Source organism: Erythranthe guttata, chromosome 2, assembly GCF_056151865.1.
Source record: "Erythranthe guttata isolate IM_541 chromosome 2, IM_541, whole genome shotgun sequence".
NCBI classification, from domain to species: Eukaryota; Viridiplantae; Streptophyta; class Magnoliopsida; order Lamiales; family Phrymaceae; genus Erythranthe; species Erythranthe guttata.
Genome location: NC_142534.1, coordinates 4,108,372 through 4,127,156, shown reverse-complemented (window position 1 = coordinate 4,127,156; position 18,785 = coordinate 4,108,372). Strand labels below are relative to the sequence as shown.

The window sequence follows — 18,785 nt, the reverse complement described above, 5'->3', positions numbered from 1 at the left end:
GTTAGGTGTAGTGGTGTGAGCGGCTGTGGTCGGTGGCTAGGGTGAGCGGACTACGGAGATGATGTGAAAAAGAAGGAGGAGGACGTTGATGGCGGTTTAGATCTGAAGAAAAAAAAAAACAGAAATTGTGAACAAGAAAGATATACAAGAGTGAGAAATAAAATTGTATCACGTTAAAAAACCTAACACATAATCTTGTCTGGTCAGGGGTTCTCACTAATTCAAATTGGGATTTGGGCTATGGAAAAAATCTTTAAAATCAACTGGGATTAATTCAAAATATTTTCTAAATGAGAGTATTGCATATTACTCCTATATATATATACACATAAATTAATTGTTTTTACAAATATGTCATTAGTTATTTCTTAGATTATCGTAAGGCGTTCGTATATTATTTAATTTATTAATGGCGGTTGATATATGCAAGCCCATTTTTTTATTAGTTCAAGACCTCCAACATAAAGATACTAATTTACCCTTAATGAAATTCAAAACCAAATAAAAAACACAAAACATTAAAAAAATATATATATCGGCGTTACAAAGCCGATTTTGATTTGTAAAGTCGACGTTGTGTCTCCGATTTGGTTAACAAAAATCGGCACTATGATGTCGATTTTCGTGTACAAAATCGGTCTGAGTAAACCGATTTGGGAAACCAACGAAAACACACACAAAAATCAATTTCAATCTCAATTTATTTTCCAAAATCGGCTAAAGCATTGCAATCCAACAAGAAGTAAGCATAGGTTAATGTTCATGCACGCATATTAATCAAGAATCGATGCTCGATTAATGTTTTCGAATTTACAAACAAAAGTTTAGTAAAAAGGACTTACTTGTTGGTGGTGGTGCGGTGGGTGGGTGGGTCGCTGGTCGTCGCCGGCGTGGTGGAAGTCTCGCTGGTCGGCGTCGCGGCAGTCGTGAGGTTTTTTTTTTTTCTTTAGTCTTGAGCAAATAAAAAATAGCGTTTGTTTATATTTGGGTATTATTTGTTGATAAGGACATATTCGTCCTCTTTGGTCTTGATGTAATAAAATTCGATTAATTTACGGGCTTTAACTAATAAATCCCTTTTATGTGGATTTTAACTAATACAAAAATGGGCTTCTGTATATTTGCCGCATTTATTAATATCTATATTGATTTAGAAAAACAATAGAAAATCTTGCCATTTTACTCGTAAGTCGTGCTTCTTTTCTTAATCTAAAGTTGCAACTCGAATCTTGAACTCACCCCACTCATCCCCTCCTACAAATAATAAATTAAAAAAATAAATAAAAAGAAAATAGCACTCTCTCTTTCGTTTTCCCTCCTTCAATCAGTACTGAAGAATCAACAAAAAAAAGGTGACCGTTATACCCTGTAATCTCTTTAATTTTTCATGTATAATTTTATTTATTTTGAGGACGACGCCGTATCAATTGTTGGTGTTCGGTTTTCAGTTCTCGTTTCTCATGTGAAATAAACAAATTGGAGAAATTTGCTAATCATAATTTTATTAAAAAACAAAATTAAATTGAGTTTCGTGGTGGTTTATTGCCTGGGCTGTTGGATTTAATTATGTTGTTTTTGATGTGAAGAGGTTTGATTTCTTGAAATGACCTAATTTTTTTAATTTGGGCGAATAATTGTTACTGTAATAATCACTTCGTTTTATATGAATTTCAGTTAATTAATGTGTATAGGAATCCGATTACGAGCTTTCGTAACTAGGGAAAATGGCGATTTTGTTTGGTATTAGGCTATTAGCCAACTTTGTCTACTGAATTTGTATGAATTTGTATACAGTAGAACCTCGATAAATTAATAATCTCGCTTAAATAATAGTTTCTTCTGTTCCCGACTTAGTAAAACCCTACTACATTATTAGTTCGATAATTTAATATTTCGCTAAATTAATAGAATTTTGTTAGTCCCGAATGTATTAATTTATAGAGATTTAACTGTATGATATATATTTTTAGCTTGTAGAACACTGTAATTATAACCTAGTGGTGGAGTGTATATGAATTCGGATATCAAAAACACGTAATCGTTGGTTCTATAGTGCTTTCATTTTGCACCTTAACACTTGAACACGTTGCATCCAATATTCAGTTTTGTTTTTTTTTTTCACTCGGTATCGCTTGCAAGAGTTTGCCGACTAATGCTGACTAAAATTCTAATGTGTTTTAGAATACACGAGGTTAGTGCAAAGGGAGAAGAAGTGCAAGCATGAAATCCCACTCTCCCTGGGGCACAGCAAAGAACCCCGTCAAGTTTCGGATGTAATTAAATGCCTCTCTTTCTCTCCCTCTATATAAATATTTAGTAACATAAATTTTGCTTTCTGTTCGGATATTAATATTTCCGATGTGCAGACCCACTGCGGAGAATTTAGTTCCGATACGCTTAGATATTGAAATCGACGGGCAGAGATTTAGAGATGCTTTCACCTGGAATCCATCTGGTAAATTTTCATTTTTTTAGGGTAAATTACAACCACCTCCCTGACGTATGGTCAATTTACAAAAAAACCCCTCTTGTTTGGATAATTACATCTACCCCTCAACTATGTTTTTTTCTTACACCTCCACCCTTATGGTGTCAAATTCAACATAATCATCTAAATTTTGTGGAATGTGCTCTAGTTTGTACTCGTTTTGTGTAAAAAATACAGTTTCTGATGCACCACAATCTGAAATATATACAAGCCAAAAACCACATATTATGATCATCTTGCTTCAAAATGTGGAGTTTGAATGGGATAAAACGGGTACAAAAGTGATAATATTCCATATAATCGTGAAGATTCCACTAAATTTGAAACCGCAAGGGTGTACGTGTAAGAAGATTTATAGTTGAGGGGGGTAGTTGTAATTACCCAAACAGGAGGGTGTTTTTGTAATTTGACCCATACCTCAGGGGTGGTTGTAATTTACCCTTTCCTTTTTTATTTTAAAATTTTTTTGATCACTTAAATTGACTTTATTTGTGTGATTCTTGATGTTATCACTTGGTTAGCATTCAATTTTTTAACCGGTAATTATGAAACCCGAGAGCTAAACGAGTGTTTTGTCGATGTAGATCCTGATTCTGAAGTGGCTCTGTTCGCAAAAAGAACAGCTAAAGATTCGAAGCTTCCTCCGGCTTTTATCACACAGATCGCTCAATCCATACAAGTATTGTATCTATACCCATTCCTTATATACATTCATTTCACTCGCTATATTATCGTGATTAATCACATGCTCTGTGGCATGCTACGAAATTAGAATGTAAGGATAATTGCATGTAAAAATTACCTAACAAGTTTCCAAGTCGGGTGATTAGATACAAATATAGATAATTTTAGTACGATGTTTAAAGTTTATAATTATATACTTCACCGATGCATATTTTGTTGATTCTTGATCCAAATGGCAATTATTTGTAGACACAGCTAACCGACTTTCGATCGTACGAAGGGCAAGATATGTATACCGGCGAAAAGATTGTTCCCATCAAGGTTTTGGCATTTGCAATTTTTTTTTTTGCTTACATTCGTTTCCCTTTTCACCGTTTGTGTTGTTAACAAAGCAAAAATTGTCGGTGGTGATTTTTTTTTCTCTCTTTGTTGATTCAGCTTGATCTCCGTGTTAACCATACGCTTATTAAAGACAACTTTTTATGGGTAAGAACGGCCAAAATCTATTATTTTTCATGAAATTTTTGCGATAAGTTTTCATTGATCAGAATGTAAATACGAAAATTTCAGGATTTGAACAACTTTGAGAGCGACCCCGAAGAGTTTGCGAAAACATTTTGCAAAGACTTGGGCATTGTCGATCCCGAAGTTGGAGTAAGCATTGTCAATTTACTTCTATTAAAATACTATTATTTTGTTGTCAAATACTTTTTAGATATTTTTTATATGTATTTAAAAGTTTATGATCGCGGAGGTGCTATAATAACTAATAAGAGAGTCATGGCAGCAACATTAGAACTTGGTTTCTGCAATTTTTTCGTAAATAGAATTATATATTGCAATTTTTCATATGTGATTAAATGTAGTAATCTTTTTTTTCCCTTTTTCGGGGGGGTATGTTTTGGATGTTCTTGAATGTGAAAATAGATGATATATATTTATAGTATCACTGTAGTTAAAAAATGTAATGATTGTGTTATATATCGGTTTCTGTTGTATTTGATGAAAAATGTTTTGCGATGATGTGGTTCTACATTTATTGGTTTTTCACTTGCATTTGAATTATATAAGCACTTCTACTGCACGTATTCTAATCCAGCATCGACTTTGCAGCCTGCTATTGCAATTTCCATTCGAGAACAACTTTATGAGGTGAGTCGATTTTATGAGATTCAATATTTTATTGTACATCTTTTTAACCTTGTTTCATTATTGTATTATGAAAGTTCACAATATTTTTTTGGTTTCATGATTTTTTTAGATTGCTGTACAAAATGTCACGTCAGCCCGCGAAAGCAGAATGAACAAGAAAGGGCGCAGAGGGCTCGAACATATCCAAGCCAGGTATTTAAAATACAAATCTTTTTTTTTTTTTACTTTTCATTTAATACGAGAAGCCCAAGCATTACGCGTAAAAAGATCAATTTAATTTGTTTCTTCACACAGCAAGAACGCAGGGAATGCTGTGGACTTATTCAAGTTATTTGGCAATAAATCGAGTGTCGTTCGGTAAGGACCAAATTCCCATTCTTTAGAGGAAATATAATGTCTCCAAATAAATAATTTACAAACTTCAAATTTCTTACAATTACGTATCTGTCTCGTTTCTTGATTTTATTACAACACAACCATGATTAAACCCGATTCATTGTTTTTGTCCTACTTTAGAAAGAGGAAAGAGTGGGATGTATATGAACCCATTGTTGATCTATTGTCGAACGAGGAAGTGGACGCTCTCGAAGCTAAAGAAGAAAGGATGGCAAAATAGTTATTTATTAGTTATTACAGTGTATATTTATTGCAGTTGCTTAGGATATTGGCGCCATCTTATGTTTAAAACAAAGAACCTCCTTGCACTTCGGCACTAGATAAATGCAGAACGAGTTTTAGCAAATACTAGACTTTTTTTTTTTTTAATTTTAAACTTTTAACTATTAACCACCCACTCCAATTAATTTAACCTCGTAATATTTTTTCATCGAATGAAAAGAATTTATTCAAGGCGATCGATAATCTACACACACTTTATTTGTTGATTTCTACAAGCATCAAGATTCAAAAGGAATTTTACATCTGAATCTTGAACACAAAAAAAAAAGGAATTAAAACTTCAAAATATCGTGTATTATTTTACTCAAACTACAATTCAACTCGACAACGCACGATTCTAACTATAAGCATCAGTAATCAAATTTACGACATATATTTATGGTTTCAATATTATTATTGAGTTTAAAAACAGGTCGGGTTTTTTTTAAATATTTTTAAGAACTACCCAAAACTCGTTTTAGATTACTTGCATTGGGATTTCCAAACTTCAATTTTTTCGTCTCAAATTACAAAAACTCGATTGGGACTCGATGTCCTTAAATACTAATCTTGAATGTCAAGTACAAGTAAAAATAAAAATATTGGATATATAAGTGATCTAATAGGTGAGAGAAAACAACATGAAGTCAAATTACCCGAGTTCAGAAAAAAATCATATTCTCTAGATCGAATTTGTTACATATGGTCTATATCGAATTCAACTCACATCTCTTGTTTTATATTCACAATAAAATTAATTTAAACATTTTTAAATAAAATATTATTCATCTATATTAATTAAACATTTCGAGAGTAACTAATTTTCATCTATATAGTGTTATTTATTATTTTTCATTATTTGACATCTAATATATATCACTCATTTTTTTGAAATTTTATTTTACTTCAATTACACCACCTATGTTTTGTTAACAAAAATCTACATCACGAGACTTTTCTATTACACAATTTCGTATCTTTTATTTTTTTTATTAAGGAAAAAACCATTTTAAAAGTCATTACACATTATCAGATTAAATTTAATATTTATATATTAAATAAATTTATACGAAATAAAAATCTTTAATTAAAATAATAAATACTTGCGACAACCATTACCTTACCTACCTATGAAGACAAGATATGGAAACACAAGAAAGCGACGATTATTGCAATTTGCAGAGCATAAGAAAAAATTAAATTCATAAGGTTTTAGAGAGAGAAAGAGAGAATTCCAGAGAGAGAAATGAGGGAGATCTCGAGAATTTCTGGACGATTGCGCCTCGCGGCCTTCATTTCTTCAATTTCTCTGCTTTTAATTTCAGGTTCTTCCCCTTAGATCGTCGTTTTCATTGTTTAATTTTTTGCAATTAATACGCTATGCTTACGATCATACGTATTTTTTTTCTTTCTCTGTGTTTTGGGGGAATTGAATTTGTTGATGCGTGAATTGATTTCTGTGTTTAATTGTGGGTTTGGGGGTTTGAATTGATGTGATCTCGCTTCAAATCGAAGTTTCTGATATTTTTGTTAAGAAGAAGAATAAATTGCAGAGACTGTAAGGAATTGAGGCCAGAAAATCAACAAGTAGTTGTTGAAATGTAATTTTGTTGTTCAATATTTGTGTAGAAGCTGATTGGAGACAAGTGAAATTCGAAAGGAAAAAATTGGCAAATGGGAAAATTTCCGACAGTAAACTTTTGTTGGTAATGATAGTTTTGTTCTTCATTGGGGTAATTGAGAATAAAAGACAATTCAAAACTGTGGATAGATGTGTGTGTGCGTTCATTTTGTGCATTGTTTCATAGTTAAATAATTCCGATGGATGCTTTCCGCACAAAATTAAAGATTCATACCACATGTTGATGCCTATGCATGTGTTTTATATTCTTCTTCACTTTAACCACTTTTACATTTCGAGTGCAATTAACGGTTAGAATACCAGTAGTTATAGTTTGCAATCTAGTATAGATGCTCTAATGAATTTACGAGGAAATCTACTAGTCGCCTGTTTACAAGGTGACTTTTAGCCAAGACTTGACAGGGATCTATTAGTTTTTTAATTTGGCCGTAATTACGTGTAGAAATCCTCGCGGGACGAGTTTGATCGTTAGAGACTTATCAGATTCTCCAATTATTTTTCTTCCATCTCATTAGAAATGATATGCAAAGGGTAGCATACATGAATCAAATGAATATTGTTAAAGAATAATGTTGGAATGAGATTAGTGTACCAAATTTCACGTTTGCCATAATAAAGAATATAGTGAATTGTGGAAATTAGACTCGCAAACCTGATTCATTCCTTATATTTGGTGTGCAAGTTAAGTTGTTGTTGGATGATAGTTGCAATAGTGAAGTGTGTGTTCTTTTAGGTGATATGGTAGGTTGAATAGGGGAAAATAGGTGGAGAAAAAGGGTTGGGGATTTTATGGATAAGAAATAGTATCACATGGTAGGGAGCACTAGCAGTAGTGTGACTGGATCAAGTGTGTATATAGGATGTCTGGTTCGGTACCGTTTGAGACAGCGTACATACCATCGTGCTTTGGGAAGTCGTATGGAGTCCCATATCCTCTTTGGTGGTGTTTTTTATTGTTTGATTTCGAAAAAAAATTACATACCTTTAGAGCGAGCATAGGTGATTGTCAATGGAAGTGGCAGAGGTAATGGTCAGTGGTTGAAGAGGAAGAAAATTAGATTAGAGGAAGACAAAGCAAAGTGGTGAAGACCTATTAGTTGACTCGGTGGTGAAGACAAGTGTGGAGCCGATGGTCAATGTATGTGAGATTGTGATGTATAAAATAAGGCAATTTATGGTCACTATCTGCAGTTACCACATTGACTGTGAACTGTTGGAAAGACAGAAGTGAGAGGCAAGGAGACTAGCAACAAAGGGACAAAGGGACATACGAGAAAGATTAAGGGAAAGGGCTGGGAATTGGGCATTTATTAGTGAGGGAAATCTTCTATACTTTCTTGGTTAATCTTTCTTTCTTTTTTCTTTTTTCTTTTTTTTTGGCTTTGTCCTGGTAGATTACCTACTAAAGATCGAAGCAGCAATTTCGGAAAATTGTTTTTACTCAAATTCCAATCTGAAATGGTTCTATCCATCAAAAAACTAATGAAATTTTACTTGAATTGGAAGACAAAGTTCTTGGTCATAGAAAAGGTTAGGTGATGGTATGTGCGGTGAAGGAATAGCAAATCCCATGTTTTAGTAGTCAAGATTTCCTTGGGAGTGATTTTCCGGTGGATCTAACATTCGACACGTGATATACGAATGAAGTTAGAGCAACGATCCTGTAGCTCATTTTCGCTTACCAACTGCCACCTTAGGATTGGTGGATATCTTAACTATGTAATAAAATTTAGTCAAATTATCCCTTCCATTGATAATCTTAGCAATAATATTTTTGTTCTTATCTTGCCTTCCTAATACGCAATTTGGGATACGTTACATGATTGGGTTATAAAACATGAACTGACAGACCTGGGTCATTTGAAATTCTTGCTTCTAAGATGTGCATTTTCAGAAAACATACACTGACTGAGGGAATATCATTAATATTTCTTTGACAAATTCACCCTTTATTACGTTTTATTACGATCAATTCTTTCAAGGAGTAAAGGTATTTTTTATTGTGGTAATTAAAATAATCAATGCTTGACGTTCTGTTTTTGTACGTGCTATTGATTGAGTTTTCCAAACCATAATGTTGAAGGCATGATATTTGCATCTTGAATTGTTTTCACTTACTTCAACAGAAGGGTCATTTTAGTTCCGATTTATTATCTGATTATCTGTCAGTTACGACTTACTAGGGCATTTTCTTGTCTACCAATTTTAAAAGAATAGCATTTTTTTTATCAATCGACTCACTCTTGAATAAAATAAAATTCCTTGCAGCATATTCTGACGATTTGTCAACTCCAAAAAATGGAACAAAAGAGGAGCATCACAGTGGAACCAAGGGTTCGACAGTAGCACTTATATGTTTGCTACTTGTGGTAGTGACTCTGTTATCATTCTTCCTTTTCAAAATTTGGCAAAAGAAAAAGCGTGAAGAGCAGTATGCTCGTTTATTGAAGTTGTTTGAGGAGGACGATGAGCTGGAGCTCGAGCTTGGTCTACGGGATTAAGCACGATTTTGCTTTTTGTATTTTAATGTTTTATTAAGGTGAGTGTCCTTTCGTATCTGTCTAGTTCTGCTAGTTGCTAAATATTTTCTTGTGTATTTTAATTGCGAATTTATTTCGAGCACCCTTTCACTATCACCTGGTCTGGTTGTGAGTTTTAATTTAAATTTGAACCATTTTTTTTTCCGTCTGCAGGCTTTTTGTGAAGATTTGAACGGCGCTTTCTCGATTTGGTGTATTTGATATCGTATTCGTCGAGAAGTGGCTAGTATAGATACAAGTGTGTTGCGAAGATATAATCAATCCCCCCATTGTAGGTACTGGTATATGTATTAGACTGATTTTTTTTTTTTACCAGGGATTTGAATGTATTCTTTTTGTAGACCGGTGATGTTTTACTTGTCCAAATCATTTGTCTAGAAAATTTGGAAATTAAATTGCAATTTGTGAGTGTATTTTTTTTTTTCTTTCTTCTTTACTTTGAATCCATAATGAATATATATATATATATATATATATATATATATATATATATATATATATATATATATATATATATATATATTCTCCATAAATTTCACTCTCTTTTAAAATAATATTAACATTAAAAATAAGGTTAAATTACAACCAACCCCTGAGATATGAAATTACGAAAACCCCCTTCTGTTTTGGTAATTACAACCACCCTTCAATTATAAATTTTCTTACACGTCCACCCTTGCGGTGTTAAATTTAGTGGAATCTCCTAGATAATATGGAATACTCTCAATTTTGTACTCGTTTTATTCAATTCGAACTCCACATCTTTAAGCAAGATTATCGTAAGATGCATTTTTTTCCAAACACAAGTAGTTTTTTCGTAATTTCACCGTACCTCAAGAGGTTGGTCATAATTTACCCTAAAAATAAATACTTTACATTAGTAACACTAGACTGATTTGTTGACTCACTAAACCACTTGGATTGTTGAAGCAAATTAGATACACCTTGTCAAAAGTAATGGTCAAACTTGTTTTTTCTATATCTAATTTACTAATTTCATTGAAAAATTATATAGTTAAATGTCTATAATTTATTGCAGTTGAGACGAGCAAAATTGTATTCATTTAATAAAATATCTTTTTAGCACATTATCCTTAAGTTGAGATTGAGAAAAAAACTATTATTTAAACGAAATTAATAATTTAACAAGGTTCTATTATACAAATCAAAGTTAATCAGATATTAAAAGAAAATAGATCGGATAAACATATTACAAAAAAAAAATTAAACGTGAATATGTATAATTCATAAATTATTATACACTATGACACACCTGATTGAATTTATCAAGTTATGCGCATGATTGTCTCTTCTATAACACTCCATCTGTCCTATTATATATGTCATTTTTTGTTGTTGCGTCTGTATTAAAAAAATCAATAAAAAGGTATATATTAATGATAGTTATTGGAAAAACCTAGAAAATTATTAAAATATCCTTGTGATTAATTGTCTTTCAGTTAATTAATTAAGAGTAATAAATGGTAAAATTAAAAATAGTACAATCAATGCTTCATTGTAATTGTAAAATAATAATAATTCGAGACGAAAAAAAAGTATTCAAATAGACAAATAAAATGAGACAGGTGGAGTGTAAAACTAGTTAGGTGTATTTTATGGTATTCAAACATTTACTAACCTATTTCATCAAGTAATGAGGATAATAGACTACTATAATAAGAAATAAATTAATAACATTGCTTAAATAAGAAAATTCTACTAGTCCCGACTCATTAAAAATATACTAAATGATTAATTTGATATTTAATGTTTTGTTAAATTAATAAAATTTTGCTAGTGTGAGTTTTATTAATTTATAATATTCAATTCCACTTGGGTTAGTACGTGTAGCCAATAAGCTATTATAAATAAAAGAGAAAATCAAATATAAAATTTTAGGCTAAATTACAACCACCTCTTGAAGTATGATCAAATTATAAAAAATCCTCCCGTTTGGATAAATTCTAGGCGAGATTTGAAGACGGCAAAAATATGGAGCCCTACTAAAATCTAATATAAAACTCATTTGTTTTCTTAAAACTCGATGCTAACTCATTTTCGTAAGGTATATAGCCAATGACAAGACTATAAATTTGTGATATAGTGGAATTAAAGTTTGCGGGGGTTCGGGGGCAGCGTCCCCGGTTTTTTTAAAGGATAATTTGCATAAAGTAGCACTAAAACTAGTGAATATATATAAAAATAAATAACTAATACATTGTAAATTTAATAATTAGGGGCCCATAATTAGAAGAATTATAGATACAAGTAACAATCATTGATTTATATCTATTAATGAATTATGGTTCTTAATAATTATGTATATAATATAATTTTTTTTTTTGATAAATGCTAATATATAAAGGGTATAAAAGAATTTGGAGGTCCTAAATTTTAAAAAAAATCCGGGGGCCCTAGGCGACCGCCTACTTCGCCTCCCATCAGAACCGGCCCAAATTATATCTACCCGTCAATTATGGATCTTGTTATATCTTCACCCTTATGGTGTCAAATTCAACATAATCATCTAGATTTCGTGGAATATACTCGAGTTTGAACTCATTTTGTACAAAAATACAGTTTCCGATGCACCATCATCTGATATATATACAAGTAAAAAAAGACATCTTATGATCATCTAGCTTCAAAATGTGGAGTTTGAATGCGATAAAACGGGTACAAAATTGAAAATATTCCATATAATCTAAAAGATTCCACTAAATTTAAACCCTCAATGGTGGACGTGTAAAAAATTTTATAGTTGATGGTAGTTGTAATTACCCAAACATGAGGGGGATTTTCGTAATTTGACCATACTTCAGGGGCGGTTGTAATTTACCCAAATTTGGGTTTATTTTCAATTTTTTGAGTAAAACTTTTTTTTTTTTTTCTTTTTCGAGTAAAACTTTTTTTCATTTTCACGAAACATAAATATATATAATATGATACATATCAGTGGGTTTTTCTCCAAACATTAACCAAACCACTGTTAGTTGGCGGCGGCGGCGCTGAATTTCCGAGAAGAAGCAATGGCGGAAGAAGCGGTGCTGGGATACCTGGAGAAGAACGAGGAGATTTCAGATTCTGGAATATTCGCCGAAGAGAAAGGTATCAGCCACGATGAAATCGTCAACATCATCAAAAGCCTCAACGGTTTCCGTCTCGTCGACGCTCAGGTCACTCAATTTTTTCTCCTCAATTCCTCTCACCGCAATTTTTCAATTGTTTTGGTGTAATAAACTTAAAATGCAGTTCAATTTTTCAATTTTTTTTGAATGGGGGGTTTTGGAGTATTAGCATGAATGTCAAATTATCTGGATTATTTATTTAATTAAGGGAAATGAAGAGGGAGATATCTCAAATCTCAATCTATGTAGATGAATTTTAGTGTAGAGATCAATTTTACAGTTGAAAGTATTGATTTTTGATGGGTAGGAAAAGTTGAACCAATTGCAAAATCAATTTTGTTGATGAAGTTTCTGTTTGTGAAAATTGTGCAGGATATTAAGAGAGAAAGATGGGTGCTGACCCATGAGGGAGATATGTATGCTGAGCATGGATCTCCTGAAGTACAACTCTTTTTAGCTGTGCCGCCAGAGGGTACAACACGAGAGGAGCTGCAGGTAATTGAACTAGGAATTTTGGTCTACAATTCATCTTCTTTTTAAGTCAAAATGAGTGAAAATTAGTAATTTGTGATTTAATTTTGAAAAAAAGGTTGTTCTTTTGTTCTATTTCTCGGTTTTCATTTCCGTAATTTTGTTTGGAGTCATTACCATATTGTCGGTGTTCGTCACGTACGATGTGAAATGAGTCCTGGTGTGGATAGAGTTCTCCTAAGTTGAATGTATCGTGTTTGTGGCATGATTGTTGTCAATAGAGTTTTTATTGTTTGTTTGACTATGTTGACTTTCAGACCGGCTTTGTTTTTATTCATCGCATATAAAAGGATACTGGAAATCGATTTGGAGCGATTTTGTTGTTTCTTTTCATTGAATTGGATTGGGATAAACATGTTACGTGTATGATGCAACAATAAGGATAATAAATATGACGTTTATTAAACACAATATATTCAAACTATGTATACCTCTTCATATCAACAATAAACAGATGACTGGAGGAGGTGAGATAAATTGCAAGAAATATATGTCATATCTGCATAGCTGTTTGTTCATTATTTGCGTATTTAACTGAAATTAAAGCGCGCAGGTGACAGTTTAGCTGCTTTTCCGCTATCAAATTCTCCTTTATTGTTTATCTGTGCCAAGTGACTTGGTTTTGAGATGTAAAATTAAACTTCTTATTATACAGTTGAGCTAACTTCCAACTTTACTATATTTCATCGATTGCTACCTGTTTCTATTGACTAAATGTTGCTTTGCACTGTAAAATATTTCTATGATTGTTTATCCATTTCTGGTTGAATCATGTCTGGGTTTAATTTACTATTTATATACTCTTTCACACCTAAAAGACATGCTGCTTAATTTTTTTTACTTTTTTTTTTCTGAAACAGGGGAAGTTTGAGCCATCTATTTACAAAATAGGCTGCACACAGGCCATAAAAAACAAATGGATTGAAATGGGAAAGTCGGCAGTATCAAGAAAGGTAGTAATGACAGTCTAGAGAACTTAGCTTTCAAATTTATTTTCTAGTTGATGGTTGTTTCACGTAAGATATAAAACATTTTGCAATATCTCATTTGGGTTTTCTTGATCAATCAGTTTTTTTCTATTTTCCTTCCCTATTCTGTATAACGAGATGAAAATGGCATGAAAACAATGTTCTAAGTTTTTAAAATATTTATACTGTGATTTTAAATAAAACAAAGTTGAAAGTGTTCATGTTAAGTTGTTTTTCCCTCTTTGACATTTATCCTATCCAACCAATAAGAAATGAACTTTATTTATTATTTTTAGTGATCTTCCTTTCTCACTCATATTTTGAGTAGTTTCTTATATAAATGTTTTTTAATCTTCTCTATTATATTTGAGTTTTAATCAAATATTGATTCATGGAATCTTTCTTACTTGCATTCAACATTTTTTTTACACGAAAACTGAGCTGTTGTTATGCTTACTCTTATGTGCTTATAGTCGATATGGCGTCTCAATAAATGTCTTTTATGTTGCTATGTTATGATTTGGTCAAAAGATACTTCATGCAGCAGGTTGTTATGTTGCCTGTTATTAAATAGATGTCTAGTTTTGTTGACTGTAGGGATAACTTTATATTTTAAAAAATTGTAATCCATGTAGAACTGTTTTTAATATGATTTGTTGATATAGGTCCAACATGTTGATGACAGAGTGAGAAACTTGCTCGTACAGATTCAAAAAGGCGAGGTGTGTAAAGTACTCTGCTCCCTTTCTTTGCCGCTTTTTATGTATGCGTATATGGGTGTGTAGGTGGTTGACTACATGTGTGTTGCGTTGCCAGTTATAGCAGATTGTTAGATTTTATCAAGTTTTAATCATATCAGTTGTTCCTAAAGTTTGCAGACATAATTCTGCAAGTGTCGATTTGGACATATAGTTCTAGTAGAAAGCTTGTTTATAGTGTTTGATAATAATAATAATTCCACAGTCCCGTGATGTTAAGTCTCTGCATCATATATTATTCATTATTTTGATATAGAGTTGCTAGTTTTAGCAAAACATTCAAAATAAAAAAATAAAAAAATCAAAGAAATTTGATGCAAAGTAGCAGGTTGTCGACAAGGCAACGTTTGGAATCTATTTGTTCATTTGATTCATTGATTCAGTCATGGAATGGAAATAGTGTCGATATAATAGAGGTAATATTTTTACTGGACTTGGAAACAGTGGGATATTATCTGAAGTTTTAGTAAGGTCCCTGCATGCAGATTGATTGTGTCCTGTGTCCCGTGTTTGTGTGCATGCTTGCAGTTTTGTAGATGATAAAGAGCATTATTGGAGCTTATTAATGTTCCTTGTATGTTTATTGGCGTAGTTTTAATGAAACACGAATCTAACCAAATTCACTTTTACCACCATCCTACAATGTGCAACTGATATCTGTATTGAATAACAGGAAGTCAGCCCTCAGGATATCGATGCTCTCAAAAGAAGAAAGCTCATTAGTTCCCAGTAATGTTATGCATTTTGGTTTTCTGTTTCTTTCTTTTCTTAATTAATTTATATTTTCAGTCTCGTTCCTTGCACTCCCATACTATCCAAATGTGGGTTTACCTTTGTTTCTCTTACGATTTACAACTATTTGTTTCTAATACAAGGATCTGGAAAGGCTTTACGGTAAAGAAAGGTCCCAACTATACTCCAAAGAGGAAAAAAATGGCTACGGATTTAACTCGGGAGCATCTACAGAGGTAATTAACCTCATGTATTTTTTTTGGGTTTCTTAACAGTGTTTCGATCATGTGGAAAAATACATTATTAAGCATTTTAGAGATGTACACGCACAGCAGCAGATGTTTATTGTTTTCAGTGACATTTTCCAACCATGCTGTTAATTTTCCGCTTGCTTTATCTGGAAAGTAGGACAATAGGAGTTGAAAATAAATCGTTCTGTCAAATCTTTGTTCAGTTACATAACATCTCCTGGTTTTTTTTTGAAGGGGTGATTGGAAAGAGATTGAGTTCAAAGAGTATAACTTCCTTGCAAAGGGTCAGCCAACTGATGGTGGCTGTCTCCATCCATTACTCAAGGCATGTGTGTGATTATTATTCCATTGAGTCGCCGCCGTTCACTTTTATATTGGCAATCGGTTAATTATTTACGTTGGTAGTGTGAAATTTAAGATTTAGGGACTCAAAATGAGACAAATAGCGTCTTAAATATTTTCATGGTAAAGTATGCTAAATTACAGTTGAACTTCTTTTTCTTGCAGGTGAAGCGCCAAATTCAGCTGATATTTCTTCAAATGGGGTAAGGCTTGGTATTTCTGGTTGGGTCTCTTTTTTTTTTTTTTTCCCCCAAATACGATCCTCTTTAACTACATCACTGATTCGTGACATGCAGGTTCGAAGAGATGGCCACAAACAATTTTGTTGAAAGCAGGTGATTTTTTACTTCTGATACTAATTTCAGTCTCTAAGTAAAGCTTTATACCGTACTTAACTACATGTCTTCTTAAGAGAGATTTAGCTAGTTCATCTTGTGAATATCGATCTATGTGAACAAAAATAAATTGAATAAGATTGTCCGTTTGAAGTCAGAGGATTAACATATAGGAGAATCAGGAAATGAGAGTGTTCCATACTTTTAAGCCCCTTTAGTCTTAATAGTGATGTCTACCCTGTTTGATAAATAACGAATTTAGATGTTTGACGATTTCATTGCTCGTCATCACTTTCCGAATAAAATGCATTTGCATCCACATTTTTCTTAAAGACAGCTTCTTTCTTTTTCTTTTTTCTTTTTTCCTTTTTCCCCTTCTCTCTCTCTTTTTGAGTCTTTGCTTTGCTCAGCTTTTTTTGTTGGGTAGTAAACATTTGCTTCTTCTTTTTTCTTGAATTTGCAGCTTCTGGAACTTCGATGTGCTTTTCCAGCCACAACAACACCCCGCTCGTGATTCACACGACACTTTCTTTTTAAAAGGTTAATTCGAATATCATCTTGGATCGATCTATGTTCTTGGTGTTGAATTGCACAAGTTTTCTTACATTAGTTTGTGTGTAACAGAGCCTTCAACCACAAGAAGTTTACCCGAAGATTACGTTGAGCGGGTTAAACAAGTCCACGAATCCGGTGGTTATGGGTCCAGAGGGTACGCAATGCACATTATATAAATTTCTCCGGTTCATCCTTGAATTCAAGTAACCAAATTTTCTTTGTCGACTTAGGTATGGCTACGAATGGAAGAGAGAGGAAGCAAACAAAAATCTTCTGCGCACTCACACTACTGCTGTTTCCTCCAGGATGCTTTATGCACTTGCTCAGGTTAGTACTTCTTGTCTTGGTGTACTTTGACTTTGTTTTCTTGATTTTCTGTACGGTGAAATCAGTATACTCATTCTCGAGTTACTCTGCCTGATGTTTGTATTAAAAAATCGACCTTTTTGGCCAGGGAAAATTTGCCCCAAAGAAATACTATTCAATAGATCGTGTTTTCAGAAACGAAGCTGTGGATCGTACTCATCTTGCAGAATTCCACCAGATCGAAGGTGCTTGACTTTTTTTCCATAGAACTAATTTGAGACGGGTCTCCGTAAAATCCGACTTTCTTGTGGTATGTACTATGCAGGCTTGATATGCGATCGTGGGCTTACTCTTGGACACTTGATAGGGGTTCTTGAAGACTTCTTCTCTCGTCTAGGTAATTATTTTTATTTTTCATCTTTTATTAGCTCAAGAAATATGATGCACAATCTATTTGTTTCCTTTAACTAATCCCTTTTTATCGAATATTAAGATAATGATTGCGTAATTTTTTTATTTTGTCGAGTCAGTCGGTTACTGACTAAGGTCCTTCCTTTTCTTGATTTTAGGAATGTCCAAGCTGAAGTTCAAGCCCGCTTACAATCCCTATACTGAACCCAGCATGGAAATCTTCAGGTAACGACGATTCAAAGTCGTCCAACATGAACTGTAGCTTTAGAATTGAATGAGGCTAATTATCCTTTTTTTTTTTTTAAATTATTAATCAGTTACCACGAAGGTCTGCAAAAATGGGTGGAAATTGGAAACTCGGGCATGTTCAGACCCGAAATGCTGCGTCCTATGGGGCTTCCGGAAGATGTTCAAGTGATAGCGTGGGGGCTTTCACTTGAAAGGTATACTAAACTTTTATCACCCGAATTATTTTAGTTTTCTTACTCGTATAATCTATTTGAACACTAATTTAATTTTTATTCGTCTCTCGTTCTCTTCATTTATTTCGTTCCGCTTTATTTAACAGGCCGACTATGATACTGTATGGGATAGACAACATCAGAGATCTCTTTGGCCACAAGGTAAAACGAAACTTTCGTCTCTCAGGTATGTATTATCGAGGTTTTCGTGCTGTTACATTATATGATTTTTTTTTTATCGGTGTTTGCAGGTGGATCTTAGTCTCATCAAAAGAAATCCAATTTGCAGAATTGGTCTTAACTGATGCAAGACACACTTCGTTTCCTTCTATTTTTTGTTACATGTTTAGAATTTCGAAAGATCCCAGATAGATTATACTGATTAAGAAAAGTGATGTTTTGTTAATTTAAAATTACTTTGAATATGTTGTTGGCAGAGTGTTCTCGGATTTACGTTTACGATACTAAAATCTTTTGCAGGGGATTAGACTCTGTTTTGGCAGGTTTGAAGCTGTGTCGATTCTGTGTATACCTTTGTGTTTTTGTATTGAGAATTTGGGGTTGAGATTTGAGTTGTCTTAAACCAATCATAGTAACTCAAATTTTTGTTCAATTTTTCGGGTCGGGGTCGGCGAAATTCGAAATTATCATTTTTTTTAGTTACATCGTAAAATAGGTAATAAATATTGATATTACAAGTGTTTGTTGTTTTGGAATTTTTGAAAACTAAATTGGATCGGAAATTGAAATCTAACATTTATTCCAATTTCGTTCCAACAAAATTGAAAATTTGTATTATTCAAAATTTGGATAATTTTTTTTCGAAATTCCGTAAAAATCAGAA

General features: G+C 32.8%; 2 protein-coding genes and 1 non-coding gene across 3 annotated transcripts; all 3 read left to right on the top strand.

Annotated features, from left to right (window-relative positions):
* The first annotated feature begins 1,160 nt into the window (after positions 1 to 1,160).
* On the top strand, positions 1,161 to 5,066 carry BSH (transcription regulatory protein SNF5, putative (BSH)). Its single transcript, XM_012984766.2, has 11 exons — positions 1,161 to 1,352; positions 2,182 to 2,273; positions 2,367 to 2,455; positions 3,073 to 3,167; positions 3,422 to 3,493; positions 3,611 to 3,658; positions 3,743 to 3,826; positions 4,286 to 4,324; positions 4,434 to 4,516; positions 4,619 to 4,681; positions 4,841 to 5,066. The coding sequence occupies exons 2-11, from the start codon at positions 2,221 to 2,223 to the stop codon at positions 4,938 to 4,940; spliced, it is 726 nt and encodes a 241-aa protein (XP_012840220.2). The 5' UTR covers positions 1,161 to 1,352; positions 2,182 to 2,220; the 3' UTR covers positions 4,941 to 5,066.
* Positions 5,067 to 6,105: 1,039 nt separating this feature from the next.
* Positions 6,106 to 9,576, top strand: LOC105960581 (uncharacterized). The gene is made up of 3 exons (XR_016034352.1): positions 6,106 to 7,657; positions 8,149 to 9,162; positions 9,317 to 9,576. It is a non-coding gene; the product is annotated as an uncharacterized LOC105960581 (transcript).
* A 2,484-nt stretch (positions 9,577 to 12,060) lies between these two features.
* On the top strand, positions 12,061 to 18,554 carry LOC105970132 (phenylalanyl-tRNA synthetase, putative / phenylalanine-tRNA ligase). The gene is made up of 18 exons (XM_012994928.2): positions 12,061 to 12,339; positions 12,664 to 12,786; positions 13,683 to 13,775; positions 14,456 to 14,512; positions 15,222 to 15,277; positions 15,424 to 15,516; positions 15,766 to 15,856; positions 16,039 to 16,076; positions 16,170 to 16,208; positions 16,672 to 16,748; positions 16,833 to 16,917; positions 16,994 to 17,090; positions 17,218 to 17,314; positions 17,395 to 17,466; positions 17,639 to 17,705; positions 17,798 to 17,923; positions 18,049 to 18,103; positions 18,193 to 18,554. The coding sequence occupies exons 1-18, from the start codon at positions 12,193 to 12,195 to the stop codon at positions 18,244 to 18,246; spliced, it is 1,467 nt and encodes a 488-aa protein (XP_012850382.2). The 5' UTR covers positions 12,061 to 12,192; the 3' UTR covers positions 18,247 to 18,554.
* Positions 18,555 to 18,785: the final 231 nt, after the last annotated feature.

Excerpts from the sequence above, each read along its gene's own strand:
- BSH (XM_012984766.2), top strand. The coding sequence starts at position 2,221 with ATGAAATCCCACTCTCCCTGGGGCACAGCAAAGAACCCCGTCAAGTTT. Across the intron at positions 3,659-3,742 it reads TTAAAGACAACTTTTTATGG|GATTTGAACAACTTTGAGAG; the intron begins GTAAGAACGGCC and ends CGAAAATTTCAG. Across the intron at positions 4,682-4,840 it reads AATAAATCGAGTGTCGTTCG|AAAGAGGAAAGAGTGGGATG; the intron begins GTAAGGACCAAA and ends GTCCTACTTTAG.
- LOC105970132 (XM_012994928.2), top strand. The coding sequence starts at position 12,193 with ATGGCGGAAGAAGCGGTGCTGGGATACCTGGAGAAGAACGAGGAGATT. Across the intron at positions 14,513-15,221 it reads TACAGATTCAAAAAGGCGAG|GAAGTCAGCCCTCAGGATAT; the intron begins GTGTGTAAAGTA and ends ATTGAATAACAG. Across the intron at positions 15,517-15,765 it reads ACTCGGGAGCATCTACAGAG|GGGTGATTGGAAAGAGATTG; the intron begins GTAATTAACCTC and ends TTTTTTTTGAAG.